The 16,613-nt window shown below is 37.9% G+C and overlaps 1 protein-coding gene across 1 annotated transcript in view; it reads left to right on the top strand.

Annotated features, from left to right (window-relative positions):
* The window catches only part of PTPRZ1 (protein tyrosine phosphatase, receptor-type, Z polypeptide 1), a 158,262-nt gene that overhangs the window by 50,429 nt on the left and 91,220 nt on the right, over positions 1–16,613 (top strand). The window contains exons 3-6 of the mRNA XM_006901805.1: positions 6,620–6,799; positions 9,832–9,983; positions 13,492–13,587; positions 14,050–14,116. Of these exons, the coding sequence (XP_006901867.1) occupies positions 6,620–6,799; positions 9,832–9,983; positions 13,492–13,587; positions 14,050–14,116 (495 nt within the window). The remainder of the gene's footprint in view (positions 1–6,619; positions 6,800–9,831; positions 9,984–13,491; positions 13,588–14,049; positions 14,117–16,613) is intronic.

Raw genomic sequence — 16,613 nt, 5'->3', positions numbered from 1 at the left:
ATCCATTTAGTGCACAAAAGCTATTTCTCACACATTTCATTTTTTTCTATGATGCACTACACCCTGAGCTCCGAGTTGGCACTAGAGTATAAAAGAAATGGGCAGGTGAACAAACAATTACCTTGTTCTTGTTGTTGTTATGTGCACCCTAGTCGTTTGCGACTCATAGCGACCCTATGTACAACAGCCCTAAACCCTGCTCTATACTGTGCCATTCGCATGGCCTCTGACACATCCATCCCGATTACCCCAGTCACTGAATCAATTCACCTCATAGAGGGTATTCCCCTCCTGCGCTGTCCCTCTACCCTACCAAGCATGATGTCCCTCTCTCAGGACCTGTCTCTCCTTACAACATGTCCAAAGTATGTCAGACAAAGCCCCAGAATCCTTGCCTCCAAGAAGTATCCTAGTTTAACCCTCTCTAGGATGGATCTGTTTGTTTTCTTGGCAATTACCTTACAGCACTTTAAATGCTCCAGTACAGGTAAGCATGGGGAATTTATGAGTGGCATCAATTCCAGTGAGTCACTGAATGTCTAAAAGAGTGGTTGAATGTGCAAGTGACTAATTTATTCTCATTCTCTAGAGATGCTGAGTAGTGTTCTGTGGTCCTTCGTAGGTGTGAGTCACCTTCATGATCTTCTGCTGAAGTTACAATGAGCATCCTAATGTCTTATTTCACAATGCTCATGAACAACGCTCGGGTGTCTCGTGAACCCTGTGTGCCTGCTCTCTCGGGTCCTTCACTCTGGGGTTAGAGCATGTGCTTCATGGTTTGAGGTCTCTTAAAACTATTTTTGTCATCAAGTACCCTTTGGTTGGTTCTGGCTCCTTGATTCTGTATACAACAGAATGATTCATCATCGAGTCCTGGTACCATGCTCGTGTCCATTTCAGTGTTTGAGCTCAGCTTTACACCCCCTGTGCCAATCTTTCTTATTGCAAACTGCCTTTGTTTTTCATGGGTCCCTCCACTTACCAAGCCTGATGCTCTCCAGGGACTGTCCAAATGATGCGAGGTGAAGACTCACTCTCCTCTCTTCTAAAGAGTATCCTGACAGCACTTCTTTGAAGATGATTTTTTTTAACCTGGAAGTTTGTGGTATATTACATATTTTTCACTGATACCATAATTTGAAGACGTCATTTCTTCTTCAGTATTCCATATTTACTATAACATTTTGCATGCTTATGTGTTAATTAAAAAAATGTAATGACTTGGATCGAACATATTTTTTACACTATGAAGAGTTCTTTTACATGGATGTACTCAACACTTTAGATGTGTTTGATTGCATGAGAGTTGCTTCCTTGAGTGTTAATGATGTACTTCAGTAAAATTAATTCATTGACAAGTCTACTATTTTCTCCCTGTATCCTGATACTGCTTATCGATCCAGTTGTGAGGATCTTTCTGTATGGTGAGATGTAATTTAACTTGAAGAACAGTCTTGGATCTTCATCAGTAAATACTTCTCACCATCATTGCCTCTCAAAGCACCCTGACTGTATGTCTTGCAAAACAAATTAGTTTGGTCTGTGGGAAGCCCTTGGTGTAGCCTTCAATAGTATCATCATTCAGAGTCATCAGACCAGTTTAGAAATACATTAATTAGATTTCTCTCCCTTTTGCCATTTTATGTTAGATCTCTATGAGCTTGAGCCCATAAAACAAAGACACCATTTCTAATCTATCTGATTCAAACACTCAACAAATGTTTGTTAACTCCTACTGTGCACCTCTCGTGGCCTAATAGTAAGAAACGAATCTGCAGTCCCATAAGCACACAGTTCTAATCCACTCACTGCTCCATGGGAGAAGGATAGGCAGTCTCATCCCATGCAATTAACTGCCTCTGAAAACCCGCTGAAGAGTAGCTATGGGCCAGTTCCGACTTGATAGCACTCAACAACTATGCACCAGGCCTTTCCTAGGTTCTGGGGTGTAGCAGTGAGCACAGACAGTTCTTTCTCTCATCAAGTACACTTTCTGGTTTGGGGAGATAATGAATAAACAGAACATTTCAACTAGTGATATACTGACAATAATAAAGTAGGAAGGATGTAGCAACATTGCCTCATTAACAGTAACAAATGTACCGTGGAAGAATTATTGAAGAAGGTAGATGGAGTTTGTTGAAACTCTAAGTATTGTACAATTTTCCTGTAAACCTAATTGCTCTTAAAAAGCTCATTAAAAAAAAATTGTGCTTCCAGATCTCTTTGGGATCTGTGTAAGATACTGATTCTGACTTGGTGGAACTACAGTGGCAGCCTGTTACTTCTCTCCCATGTGATGTTGATGCCAGTGCTCTTTAGATGCTTGGGGATAAGCAAACTACAGTGGTGGCTTGAGCAGGGTGGTCATAGTGGGAATTAGAGCTGTGGTTGGTTCCAGCTTGATGACATAGAACAACAACAACACTACCAATACTATTTATTGTGGATCCAAGCAAGAAGAAATTGTTGTCATAAGATCAAGAGGCAGCATTTGCCCAGAGAGAACGCTCATGAGGGATAAGATAGAAGGATTAATGGAAATGAGAATCACAGTGAAGAAAGTAGTTATGTTGTTAGTATTGTAGTTAATGTCATAAAAAATGTGTATGAATGACTGTATCATTCAAAAAGAGACATCTGGGTGACTCCTCTGCCCAGGGGATGACAGTGATCTTAGGAGAGGCTCGTTTCAGGGGAAAATCAAGAGTTCAGATTTAGATGTACATGTTGGAGGTCACTGTTCAGTGATACTTGAGATGTCACATTTTATCTTTCCATAGAGTACATTTCATAGCTTTTCCTGAGTGTTTCTGGCATGTCTTGCACTGTACTTAACAGTTTAGGACTTCTGGTGGCATCATTCTGTGTTAAGTTAAAGCTGTTAACTCAAAGATTGGTAGTTCAAATCCGCAAACCATTCTATGGTAGAAAGATGAGCAGTCTCCTTTCGTAGACTTACCACTTCAGAAACCCAGTGGTGATTGCTATGGGGTAGAATCAGTGGCTGTGGATTGGCTATTCAACATTGCAATTTAAAAAATATCTGAATGATTGGCTCTTCAATTTCTCTCTCTGCTTCTTTTGCATTGTTGCTGTTAGACACCATTGAGCCACATACAACTCAGAGCAAACGTGTGAACAACTGATCTGAACCCTGTTCTGTCCCATGCCATCCTCGTTATCTCTGACATACTTGATGCAGCTGTTGCAGTCACCATGTCAGTCCATCCGAATGAGTGTAATCCTCTCTTTGGCCAACTCTCCACCTTTCCAAGCACGATGTCCCTCTCCAAGGAATAGCCTCTCCTAACAAACATGCCCAAAGTACGTGAGATGGCTCTTTATCTTTGCCTCCAAGGAGCACTGTGGTCTTGCCTTCTCCAATATGTACCTTTTTGTTCTTTTGGCCATCCATGGGATATTCAGGACTCTTCTTAAACACCACAACTCAAAAGCATTAGCGTTTACTTAAATAAGGGGTATTTTCCAATCCTCATGCCAATATTCTTTACCATGAAATCAACTTATTACTAACTTGCTGTTACTCATACAAAACTATTTCCTTCTAGATGCCAAAAGATGCGATGTGATGCTTATTTAGAGCATACTGTACTAAAGTGTTTTCTAGATTGTAATGAACTCCCTATCTAGAGCTAGATTATAAAATAAAATAAGCTTCTAGCACCTATTGATTCTGATAGAAGCCCCACTAGGAGATGAATTGCTTAATTTTCCCTGGCTTTAGCACATGGCAGATGTGGTGTAACTAATTATTTATTTCCTCAGCTAAACTGCAAAAGTGAACTTTCTCATAGTCCTCAGAGGTTGTAGTTAGAGGGAGCTTGGAGGGAAGTCAGCCGCCCATGACTCCCTTGTCACAAAAGGAAGACGGTGCAACAGTGTGACTGACAGTCCATAATTTTTATTTAGTGTTTTATCATAAATTGATTATTTCTTTAAAATAAAAACATCCCTGTATTTAGTTATGAGAGCAAAAATGTTAATATACCTCTTAGAACTCTGTGCTAACTTACTTTAAGAAAAATCTATTCTAATAATCACTCACATACGTAGAGGAGCCAATCTCTAGAGAAGAACACAGTGCTTGGAAATTAGAGGGTCAGTGAAAGACAGGAAGACCCCCAATGAGAGGGATTGACACCGTGACTATGATGATGAGTACTGCACAGACTGTGGAGATGGTGGATGGTGGGTGGCATAGGACCAGAGAGGATTAGGAGCTGTTGTGCATAGTGTCACTGTAGTGCAGTCTGACTCAGTGGCACCTAACCTGATAACAAGCTATCATATCCCGTTACAGTGACAGTTCAGATCAATCACTTGACTTTGCACATGCTGATATTTTTTATTGCTCACAGTGTTTTTAAGTTCTTTTTATATGCTCTCAAACTTGAGAACTCACTCATAGCTGACGCTGTGAATCACACAAGAAGAGATTGCCTTTGCCTATCTTTCTCCCGTGGAGCAGCTGTTGGATTCTAACTGGCCACCTTTAGGTTGGCAGTGCAACTCCTTAGTCATTAGATTTCAGATTTTGTTAAGATATTTTAAAATATCTGAGAATAAATCTGTTCTCATGTAATGGCTTTAGAAATTCTAGTTTTACTGGGGGGAAAATCTTAACACTTGGACTCACAGAGTTTTTTTGTTTTTTAATGGAATTTTAAAGAAGGCATACCTCTGATATAGTGGTTATGAAGATCCTGTCCAGGGAAATAAGAATATGAAAAATGGTTCTTGGACTTAGGTGGTAGTGAAAAGAAGTAGAACAGTTTGGGCTCTTTGTTAATTGTTGTCATCCAGTCATTTCCAGTTTATGTCCGTTTCATGAGTGAAAGTTCGTGTATGTGAAATATGAAATAAAACATTAATTTGTTCTTTTTTAATTTTCCAACCATAATTGCTGTTTGATTAAAAGTTCACAAGATGTGTTGGTTTTTCATTCAAACATTCATACATGTTTTGTTTTATAATATTAATTACACTATTCATAATGTAATTACAGTTTTCTGACTTCTCATAAGTTTTCTTTCCATTAATTCTTCTATTTTACTTCTTTAATTTTTAAGAGAAGGGGAGAAACTAAATGGAAGAGATATTTCAAGGAATAGCTTGATAGTTATTATGATTTAGTAAATTAATCTCTGACTAGATAAAGATTAAAATAAATCATTGATGGGAACAGTAGGAGGAAGAAAGCCTAAAGATGATTAAATCTCCATGAAAAGTGATAAGGTAGTCAACATATAATTTAAAAAAAATATAATTCCCATCATCTAGTCTTATTCAGTCTTAAATTCTGGACTAGTACTGACTGTATAATTCCATTAAACCAAACTCTCCGTTAATTTGGAAGAGTGTAATGATCACAAGAACAGTTATTTAATTTTGTATTTGGTGTGATTTTCGTCAAACCCAAATGAAATCTATCATCAATGAGTTAATTCCAATTTATTGCAATGCTGTAGGATATAATAGTACTATTCTCTCAGGTTTCCAAATTTGAATCTTTACAAGAATGAGTGCCACATCTTTCTTCTGTAGAGTGACTGGCATGTTCGAACTATAACTTTGCTGTTTGCAGTTATCAGCCTAACACTTAGTCCACTTTCTCTAGGGGATTCCTGTGATTGTTTAAGAGGCCTTTCATTGTGGTCTTTCAAGTTAAGACTCAGAGTCTAATTCTAGGCATGATTGTCATATAAGTTATTTCAGAGATACCCTTATTTTACTGTTACTGTATCTATGAGAAAACTTTGTTGGCCTACTGGATAGAAAGTTATGCTACCAAGCCAAAGGTGGGTGATTTTATCTGCAGCCCTCAGGACTGGTTTTAATTTTTTTTTTTTTTTGTCAAACATTCTTCTAAGTGGTATAACACAGGTCAGTTCGTTTGGTGTACAGAGACAACTGTGGTTGCTGTGATGCTAAACACTGTGACACTAATGTGTCAAATGTGATAATGGTTACCCATGGTAGACAGTGTTTGGTGGAGCTTCCTGATTGAAACAAGTTTGGAAGCAGGAGTGCCATCCACTTCCAAAAGAGCTTGCCTCCAGAAACTATGAACTTGGAGAAATGATGAAAGTTATACAAATGTTCAGGTCTTTTGTTCATAGAGTCACTGTGAGTCATCTACGACTCAACAGTACTTAACAACAACAATATATCTATTTCCATGGACTGCTAGGAAAACAAACAGATTCATCCTGGAAAGGGTTAAACCGGGCAGCTCCTTGGAGGCAAGGATTCTGAGACTCCGTCTAACATACTTTGGACATATTTTAAGGAGAGACCGGTCCTTGGAGAAGGACATCATGCTTGGGAGGGTGGAGGGACAGCGCAGGAGGGGGAGGCCCTCTATGAGGTGGATTGATTGAGTGACTGGGGCAATTGGGATGGGTGTATCAGAGATGGTGTGATTGGCACAGGACAGAGCAGAGTTTAGGGCTGTTGTACACAGTGTCACTATGAGTTGCAAGCAACTTGACGGCACATAACAACAACATATACTATTGCTAACTATTTTACTATGTAAATTTTCATTTTTGTGTAATAATTTAAGACATTGACTTCCCCACTTTTCTTTCCCTAGGAGCACTGAATCAGAAGAACTGGGGAAAGAAATATCCAGCATGCAATAGCCCCAAACAATCTCCTATCAATATTGATGAAGATCTTACACAAGTAAATGTGAATCTTAAGAAACTTAAGTTTCAGGGTTGGGATAAGTCATCTTTGGAAAGCACATTCATTCACAACACGGGAACAACAGGTAAAATTTTTCATTCTGTTTACGACCTTAGTATGTTTGTCAGAACTAGAGTGTGTTCGTTTCATCTCATTTTGTTTCAAATAATGCAAGGTAAACTGTAAACTGTAAAAATGCTATTGGTAGTATGAGCTGAATAAAGGAAACTAGAATAACAGACAACCTTTTGAAAATTTGTAGAAGAAATACAATGATGAGTCATCACTTGATGCTAGTTCGCCCGTAATGTAGAGTCATTAAAAAGAATTAAAATAAAAATGATATCTCCACTAGCAGGAATAAGAAAAATAATGCGTATTATATAGCTAGTGCATTTTAATACCTCTACCACTAGTAGGTTGTTTGTTCAATCGGGATTTGTTTTTCATGGACATTAGATTTTGGTCTTTATCTAATATTTGGATATTTAAAAGGTGATGGACTAAAGTTAACAAAAGTTTACTAGTGAGCCAGTGTATGTAGCAAGTTTTAAAAATCAGTCATCTTTAGGAAATACTTTCTCAGCCCTCTATATGATACTCTTTTTTTAAAAATACAAGCAAAATATATCATAAAACCAAAAAAAAGTTATGGATGGACAAACTGGTTTTTTAATTTACTTTGTCTTTTAATACATTGTCTTTTCAGGTTTTTATTTCATGTAAGATTGTGTCTATGTCAGTAAGTTAAATAAAACTAGAAATGTTGTTGAATCAGTACTGACTCATAGCTGACCCTCCAGCGGGTATTCCGAGGTTGTGAATCACGCAAGAGAAGATTTCCCATTTTTCTTCCATGTAACAGCTAGTGGATTCGAACTACATACCTAAGGAGTTGCCGATACAACTTCTTATCTACTAGGCCACCAGAGCTCCCTAAATCAAATATGCATGTTGGGAAAGAGTAGAACCAGAATTGTGATAGTAGTAATGTCTGGGTGATTTTGTTGTGAGTTAATTTTTTCAATATTTTCAACGTTTTTGTAATATTTGAATGTAATTTAACTTTTAATTGTGTGAAAGTTAAGATTTTTATAACACCTGATACATAATAAACACTCAAGGAGCATTAGTTGAATAAATAATCAAGACTATTATAAAATGTTCTGTTAGAACCCACACTCAACCCAACATACTTACTGCTTTCGAGTCTTTTCTGATTCATTATGAGGCTGTGTAAGGCATGTAGAACTACCCAGAAGGCCTCTGGGGGCTCTCATTCTTTCCAAAAGACTGTCTCATATTTCTCTCCCTGAGCAGCTGATGGGGTTCCAATGACACAATTCTTGTTTAGACACTAACTATTATAACCACAAAACCACCAGAGCACCACTTTTATCCTATGGTATTAACTGAATGTTTTTGTTTTTGTTGTTGTTGTTTTTGTTGTTGTAGTTGTTGTTGTGTACAGTAGAGTCAGAACCAACCCACAGCTGACGCTCTGGAGGGTTTTTAGAAGCAGTTAATCACCCAGGAGGAGATTGTCCATCCTTCTGCCGCGGAGCAGCTGGTGGCCTCAAACCACGTGCCTTCGGGATTGCAGCACAGCTTCTTGTCACTAGGCCATCAGAGCTCTCTATTTTAAATACATAAAAATATATTGTCCCAAATCTTGACAGTTTCACGCGAAGTCTAGAAGATGATAGCCATCAAGCAGAGTTGTTTTTCATAGTGTAGTTAAGACTTTGGAGACTGCAGTTGTTCTGCTAGAAATTACAGGTACGACCAGGAGCAAGTCACTTAACCTGGTCACTCAATTTCTTTATCTATTTAATGAGCAATTATGATACCTACTTTTCAGGGTCATTTGTACATGAAAACTACTTAGTGCAGTATTTAGAATGTTATGAGCAATGAGTGTATTTTGACCATAACTGTTATTGTCATCGTCATTATTACTATTACAAGGAAGGGACGTGTTGTTTCTATTTAGCCAGCTGACAGGTTAATACATTGGATCTACTGAAGTGAACAAAATTATTTAAATCAGATAGCGAGACAACAAAATCTTGCTTTAGGCACCTAAGAAAATGTGTAATTGAGATAAAATCTGCCATGGGATCAAGTAGTAAAGTGGAAGACTGGTGATTGCCGTCCAGATTCAAATATGAAAAGGCTAAAACCCATCCAGTGAGAGTGAGTCCCCGCCTTTCTTACCACTGTCTGGGAGAGAGGTGCTGGATGCTAGTGTTATGATGCTTCAGGGAATCCTTGGAGCGGTGAGGAGATGGGAGCAAAGTAGCAACTCAGGAAGGAGAGATAGGAGCTGGAAGTGAGAAGACGAGGGATCACAGCTAAGCCAATGCTTTTGGTTCCTTCTGTCCTTCTTGCCGCCTCACCTCCCTTTAATCTTTCCCATCAGCTGCCGTAATGAAGCAGAGATTTGAGAGCACAATGATCAAGCAAAGTAGAGGAGACAGGCTTGGAGTTTTCTGTGAAAGTCATATAGCAGTTGACATTTTTGGTTTCACATCTGTGGAAATAAAGCACATTCTGAGAGATTCATAATGTAGATGTGCTCAGATACTCATAAAAACATGAGAGGTTCAAATCTAGCCAGGGCCACTTCGACACAGAAACTTTTTAGTTCACTCCTATAAAAGCAGCCATTAAAAACCTGTGCAGTACAGTCCCACTATAACACATTTAGGGTCACTATGAGTTACCATCAATTCATGCCAACTTGTTTTTAAATCTGTTACACAGAAATATAAAGATCAGCTTCCAAAATTGCAAGTTAATGGTTTCACTTATAAAGCAAACGATTTTTTTAAAATGTATTTTGGATGGAAGAACAAAAAACTCAAGTTCACTACTCTAATAGCAACCCTCCACTGGGTTCCCATCGGGTAAATCTTAATGGACGGAGACTCTCATCTTCCCCCACCCACCCCATTGGGCAACTACTGGTGGATGTGAACCACGAGAGATGTCCAGCCTTCTTGTTAGCCATGCAGTGTGCTATGGACTCTGCCACGTGACTGCCTTACATAGAAGTTAAATTTATAATTTTGATTTTCAGAAACTTACATACAATTTTATTATTTCTTATTTTAGTGGAAATTAACCTCATGAATGACTACCATCTCAGCGGAGGAGTTTCTGAAATGGTGTTCAAAGCAAGCAAGATAACTTTCCACTGGGGCAAATGTAATATGTCCTCTGATGGCTCGGAGCATAGTGTAGAGGGACAAAAATTTCCACTCGAGGTAAGTCAGTGGTTCTACTGGTTACTATTTCACTTTCTAAGGATCATTTTGTTTTTATCTGTCATGTAATTTTATTCATTTGTAATTCAAATATTATCTTTTATATAATCATATTTTAGGTGATTGATATCTGCCTTTCTCACAAGAGTAACCACCATAAGGATAAGAATCAACTTTGAGTTTTGTTGATGACTAAATTAATGAATAAAATTATTTTCTAGACCAGTAGGAGAAAAGGGGTAGATCTACTTAAAAAAAAAATCAAAGAAATTAAAATGAGAACATTTTTTTCAGCTTTAAAATTGGTAGATTCAATGCAATTATAAAAAATAAGAAAAATGAAACAAATACCTTAATGTGTGTCTGGAGAGAGTATCAATTGATAAACTATCAGTGAGGAAGGTTGTACATTTTTTACAAGACTTCTGTATCTAGGTTCTTAATACTCATCAATTCAGTTTGTAGCAGTTTAGCCTAAAGCCTGGTTTTCTGCGAAGATCTATTTTTAGTACTAACAAATTAAAACAAAAACAATGATTAACTGCAATGATGATAACATTTCTAGATCTTGTAAAAATTTTATTCTTCAAGAACATATTTATAAGAAATATATTAATGTTATAAATCAGAATATAGAGTATTCTTTTGATTATATAAAATACCCAGAGTAAGTGGTACAGAATCAAAGTCAAATGGACTAAATTTTAATCCTGGTTCCACCATTTAGTTATTCAACATTAAGTAAATATTTCATTTACTTAAGCTTTTGTTTTCTCTCTTATCTTGTTAATTGACATCTTGTTAACTGACCTACTTTGTGAAGTTATTGTGAGGATTAAGTGAAAGAATGAAATATTTTAAAAGTAATTAGGGAGAATGTTATCTATTGGTGGTAGTGTTATTAGTATATTTTATTTTCCACTTTTAAGATTTTTGTAGTTTCTATTATATACTGCCTTATGTTCCTAATCCAAAGTAATTACTGGTAATAAAAAATACCAAGGTGAGTAATCCTTTAAATGGCTAAAAAAAAAAATTAGACACATTTATATAGCTTTTTCAAGTTTGTAGCATATTGTTTTTATATATTGAATATCTTTTCCAAAAAAAAAAGTACATTAACCAAAGATGATTTACAAAAGTTCACGTCTTCTTATTGAACAAGTAACACTTTGCTTTTGAGAGTTCTTTCTCAAAGCATTATTTTGGTTATTGTTAGATTCTGTCAAATAGGTTTGGGATCACAGAAATAAACCCCATGTGACAGAGTAAAATTGCTCCATAAAACTTTCTTGGCTATAATCTTATCAGAAGCAAATTTCCAGGTTGTACTCCTACTGAATTCTTCGGTTATCAGAAGCAAATTCCCAAGTCATTCTCCTTCTGAATTGCTGGATGGATTTGAACCACATACTTTTTGGTTAGCACCTGTGTACTCAGCCATTTGCCAACAGGCCTCCTTACAAGTCAAAACAGAGACTTCGGTTCAAATCTGCTGTCTGTTCCACAGGAGAAGTTTAGGCAGTGTGTGATTAACTGTATGATTAACTGCCCCTAAACACCCACTATAGGTTCAGCTATGGGTTGGTTCGGACCCAATGGTACACAGCAACAACATAGACACATAAAGACTGAAGCAGAAATTACCGAGGAGGGGGTAGCCTCACAGCAGGAGGAGAAGTGTGACATACAGACCTTAAAACTCTTTCAGTGTGGTTTCACAGTGTGGATCATAACAAACCGTGGCTGACTCAGAGAAGAATGGGAATCCCAGAACACTTGATTATTCTAATGCGAAACCTATACTTGGACCAGGAGGCAGTCATCAGAACAGAGCAAGGGAACACTGCATGGTTCAAAATTGGGAAGGGCGTACGCCAGGGATGTGTCCTGTCTCCATACCTTTTCAACCTGCATGCAGAACAGACTATCCAGGAGGCTGAGCTCTACGAGGAGAAATGTGGCATCAGGATTGGTGGAAGATCGATCAACAATCTGCGTTATGCAGATGACACAACCGTGCTCGCTGAAACTGAGGAGGACCTGAGGCACTTGCTGCTGAGGGTCAGGGACTGCAGCCTTCAATATGGATTCAGGCTCAATGTCAAGAAGACAAAGATTCTCACCACTGAACCAATTGGCAACATCAGGATGGATGGTGAAGAGATTGAGATTGTTCACAACTTTAGTTTGCTTGGCTCCACAATCAACACTCTTGGCACCAGCAGCCAGGAAATTAAAAGGTGCATTGCCATGGGAAAGTCTGCTGTTAGGGACCTCTCCAAAGTACTGAAGAGCAATGGTGTCTCTCTGAAGAGTAAGGTGTGTGTCTGATATAGGCCATGGTCTTTGCAATCACTTGGTATGCATCAGAGAGTTGGACAGTGACCAAGGAGGATGGAAGGAGAATTGATGCCTTTGAGCTGTGGTGCTGGAGAAGAGTATTGAGGGTGCCATGGACTGCTAGGAAAACAAACAGATTCATCCTAGAAAGAGTTAAACCAGGTGGCTCCTTGGAGACAAAGACTCTGAGGCTCCGTCTGGCATACTTTGGACATGTTGTGAGGAGAGACTGGTCCTTGGAGAAGGACATCACGCTTGGTAGGGTGGAGGGACAGCGCAGGAGAGGAAGACCCTCTATCAGGTGGATTGATTCAGTGACTGGGGTAATCGGGATGGTGTGTCAGAGACAGTGCGATTGGCACAGGATAGAGCAGAGTTAGGGCTTTTGTACATAGGGTCACTCTGAGTCATGAGTGACTCAACAGCACATAACAACAAGAAGACTTTGAACATTCCACTATTAATACAGAACAATTTTAAAACACTTATTTTACTGTTAGTATAGAACAATATAACTAGATCTAAAAATGGTTAGAATCATGAATAAAGTAAAGAGAGAATAAAGTCTATATTTTAAAAAATTCTAGCAAAATAGAAAACATTAGCTAGCCAAAATATTTACCCTAGTAAATTACTGTTCCATTATCCTCTAGTAATTGAAACTAGTATTTCAGTTACTCCTTCAAGTGGTAATATGGGACCTGTGGCACACTAGGTTAAGTATTGGGCTGTGAACCAGAAGATAGAGGTTTGAACAAGCCACTCCACTGGAGAATTGAGGCAGATTCATTCTGTTAACAATTTACAGCTTTGGATACCTGAACGTGGGTCACCATGAATCAGAATCAACAACAGGCAGCTAGTGGGTTTATTTTTGTTTGGCATGTGTCTTGGCAAAGACAGGTTTACATGTGGAGGCTAATAGTTAACCTTGATAATTTGCATTTTTTTCTTTCAGCATTGCGGGAGAATCAATGGTAGTAAGCAAATTTTTCTCCAAATGTAATTGAATATTTTGAAGTGATGCAAAATAGGAAATTAAGAGTCTATAAGTTTTTTTATTGAGTGTGTTGAGTTGATAAGTGACTTTATTACCTCTCTGCCTGTTTGTGTAGCCCTTGTCAACAGTACTGCTGTTGTTGTAAGTCATTGTTACATTTTCCAGATGCAAATCTACTGCTTTGATGCGGACCAGTTTGCAAGTTTTGAGGAAGCAGTTAAAGGAAGAGGGAAGTTAAGAGCTTTATCCGTTTTATTTGAGGTAATAATGTGCAGATTAATGCTAATTGATTCCACTTTTTTTCACATTGAAAGATACTAATGTAAGCTATCAAGACAATCTGTAATAATTAAAGGAGAACATAATTGGAATGGTCATTGGTGGTCACTTTGAAAGACTGTCCCTTGAGTTTTAGAATGATAGTCTTGTATTCATAAGTTAGTACTAGCAAGTTGTACTGCAGCTCCGTATATTTGCTTCTTTATATATGCAGTGCACCCAAAACTGTATAGCAGTAACTTTAAAACAAGCTATTTTTAATTTTCTTAGTGAAAGAGACATAGGTTTTGAGTGGTTTGCACTATTTTTCAATACTCTGAACAAATGAAAAATGTATGCATTTAGAGTACCTGCAATGGAATATAGCAATCTCTACCTTTTTTTAAATTTTATTCACTAGTTAATATAATCTTGATTCAGTTCTTTGCTGCTCTTGTCTAACAGATTGGAACAGAAGAAAATTTAGATTACAAAGCCATTATCGATGGGGTGGAGAGTGTCAGTCGCTTTGGTAAGTTGCTTGAAGAAGTATCTTTTTCTCACTAATCTAGTTTGGATGCATGCAAGTTTTTATAATATTCTAAAAATCACTTGTTCATAATCATGATTTGAAAATGTTTTTAAAGATGTGGTTTTTCCCTTCTCTGGCCCCATATTTAAGATATTTCTCACCATAGAGTTCCTACCAGTCAAGTCCAATTTGACAGTACACACACACACACACACACACACACACTAAAAAATAAAAATCATTTAAAAATTTTTTAAAAAGAAAACGTGGTTCCTTGACAATCACAAAAGATTTAAATAAAGAATTAAAGTTTTTGGATTTTATTCTTGCACATAATCTAATCATCTGATGCATTTAAAATACCTAATAAGGGAGTTCTGGTGGCCTAGCGGCAAGAAGCTGTACTGCAATCCCAGTGGTGCACAGTTCAAGTCCACCAGGTGCTCTGCTGGAGAAGGAGAGACAGTCTTTTCCTGTGCTAGTCATATTCGATTTGACAGTACACACACACACACACACACACACACTAAAATAAGTTAATATAAAAATAAAATAAAAATATATACCTAACAACAACACCAGGCTGTCTCTACGGGGCTCTAGAACATACTGCTTTGGATGCTCACCAAAAGGTTGGCAATCTGAATCCACCAGTACCTGTAGAGAAAGACGGGTAGTCCCCTCCCGTAAAGATCTGTAACTTTTCCAAAACCTGTTGGAAGGTTGAAATAGGTCAGAACCAATTCAACAGATGTGTGTTTGGGTCTTTATTCTGTCTCTTCACTGTTCCTTCTTCCCTCTAAAGACCAACTATTAATCTGGAAGCGGTAATTTTCTCAAAATTCTATTTCAAAGTGAAAAAGGAATTTTCACTGAAGTTAAAAATATATTCCCTGGTGGTTTTCTTGATAAATCCTTCTTTTATCAATATGAGGAGATAAGATTATTTGAAGCAGATAAATGCTTCCATAAACACAATGCAATGTGCTTTGATATTGCTCTGCCTGTTTTCCATGGCTCTTGTAATTTGTCACAGCAAATGCTTTTGACAACACTAGCAACAGACTGCAAACCTATTATTACTGTTATTTTATTTTTATTAAACACCCACATGCAGAGTATTAAAACTGCCTTGAGTTATCAATAAAATGAAGATTATTACCCTCCTGGAAGCTGCAAAATTTGAAATCAGAAATGAGACTCAGATAGAGACTTTTATTGAAAGCAGAAGCCTGGCCTAAAACGGATTCATCTTTGTCAATTACTTGTGAGCATCTAAATTGAACAAACTTTTCAAAGTCAGGAGGATATGAACTCCCACAGGCTCACTTTTCCTCTTTCTTTTCTTTTTTTAAAGTACAGTCACATGCAAGATGATACCATCAGCTCCATGCTTCCACATAAATAGCCAGAAACAACATTGAAAGCCACAAATCGTGTTTCATTTTTTACCTCATTTAGTCAAAAAGAGTACTAGATCCAGACTGAAAAAGGTAGCTGTTTGAATTTATGGTCATTGAAATATCTGAAAGAATTGTCCTCACACCAGCCTGTTGAGAACAAAGAAAGCCAATTTAATAACACCTGGAAGTGAGTCCTGACAGTACAAACCTTGGCCATTTCACTCTTAATTTCTCTAATTATTTCTAGGAATTTCAAGAAAGTCACTCATATGTGCTTAGGAATACATTTCTTCTTTTGAATATTCTTCAACTGACGTTTCCCTTTTAATATCCACTGTCTGAAAACCTCATTCCCCTCCCAGAGTCAAACCCATTTCTCTTGTCTTCCCAACCCCTCCTTTTATTTCTTTATTTTCCTTCCGAAATACCGCCTTGATGTCAGTCAAGGAGTGGTGAAACAAAGGGTGTTACAGCGATTCCAAGAGGAGGCATTAGGGGAGGTCTGGTGGACCAGCAGATAAAGAGTTGCATTGCCAACATAAAGCTAAGCCGTTAATATTGCCCAGCGGAGTTCACAGAGAAGATGACTGCGGAGTGAACTCCTTACTGCGAGAGAGGGACAGACCCCAGAAAGTACCCTCAGTGGTTCTCACTGGGAGTTCTCATCAGTATAAACTAGGGCTGCTGTCTGAGTTACAAATTCAACCAAGAAATATTTGTATTAAAGACTCACAGAGTTTTGATATGAGTGTAGCCAACTATCGTGCCCATAAGTGAAAAAGGTTGGTTTAAGTGACTCTTCAAAACCCTGGTGTAACAGTGGAGTAAGTACTGGGCTGCTACTAACTGCAAGCTCGTGTACAAATTCCCTTCCTGCTTCATGGGAGAATGAGTGGTGAGCTTCTCCCTTAAATACTTACAGCCTTGGAAACCCATCAAAGGTAGTTATACTCTGTTGAACTCTCCTCAAGAGTTTGGATTTGGTTTCAGCTTTTAGTCACACTTTTCTTAGGCATGCTGGGGTCTTTGGATTCCTTTACCTTTCTGTCTTTACTGGCTTTTCCCACATCTTTTCCCTTCTCACTGTCAACCTT

This window comes from Elephantulus edwardii, unplaced genomic scaffold (assembly GCF_000299155.1).
Source record: "Elephantulus edwardii isolate Elephantulus edwardi_28Jun2011 unplaced genomic scaffold, EleEdw1.0 scaffold00345, whole genome shotgun sequence".
In the NCBI taxonomy this organism is placed as follows: Eukaryota; Metazoa; Chordata; class Mammalia; order Macroscelidea; family Macroscelididae; genus Elephantulus; species Elephantulus edwardii.
Note: the sequence above shows the minus strand (reverse complement) of the source record. Positions and strands in the feature narration are given on the sequence as shown.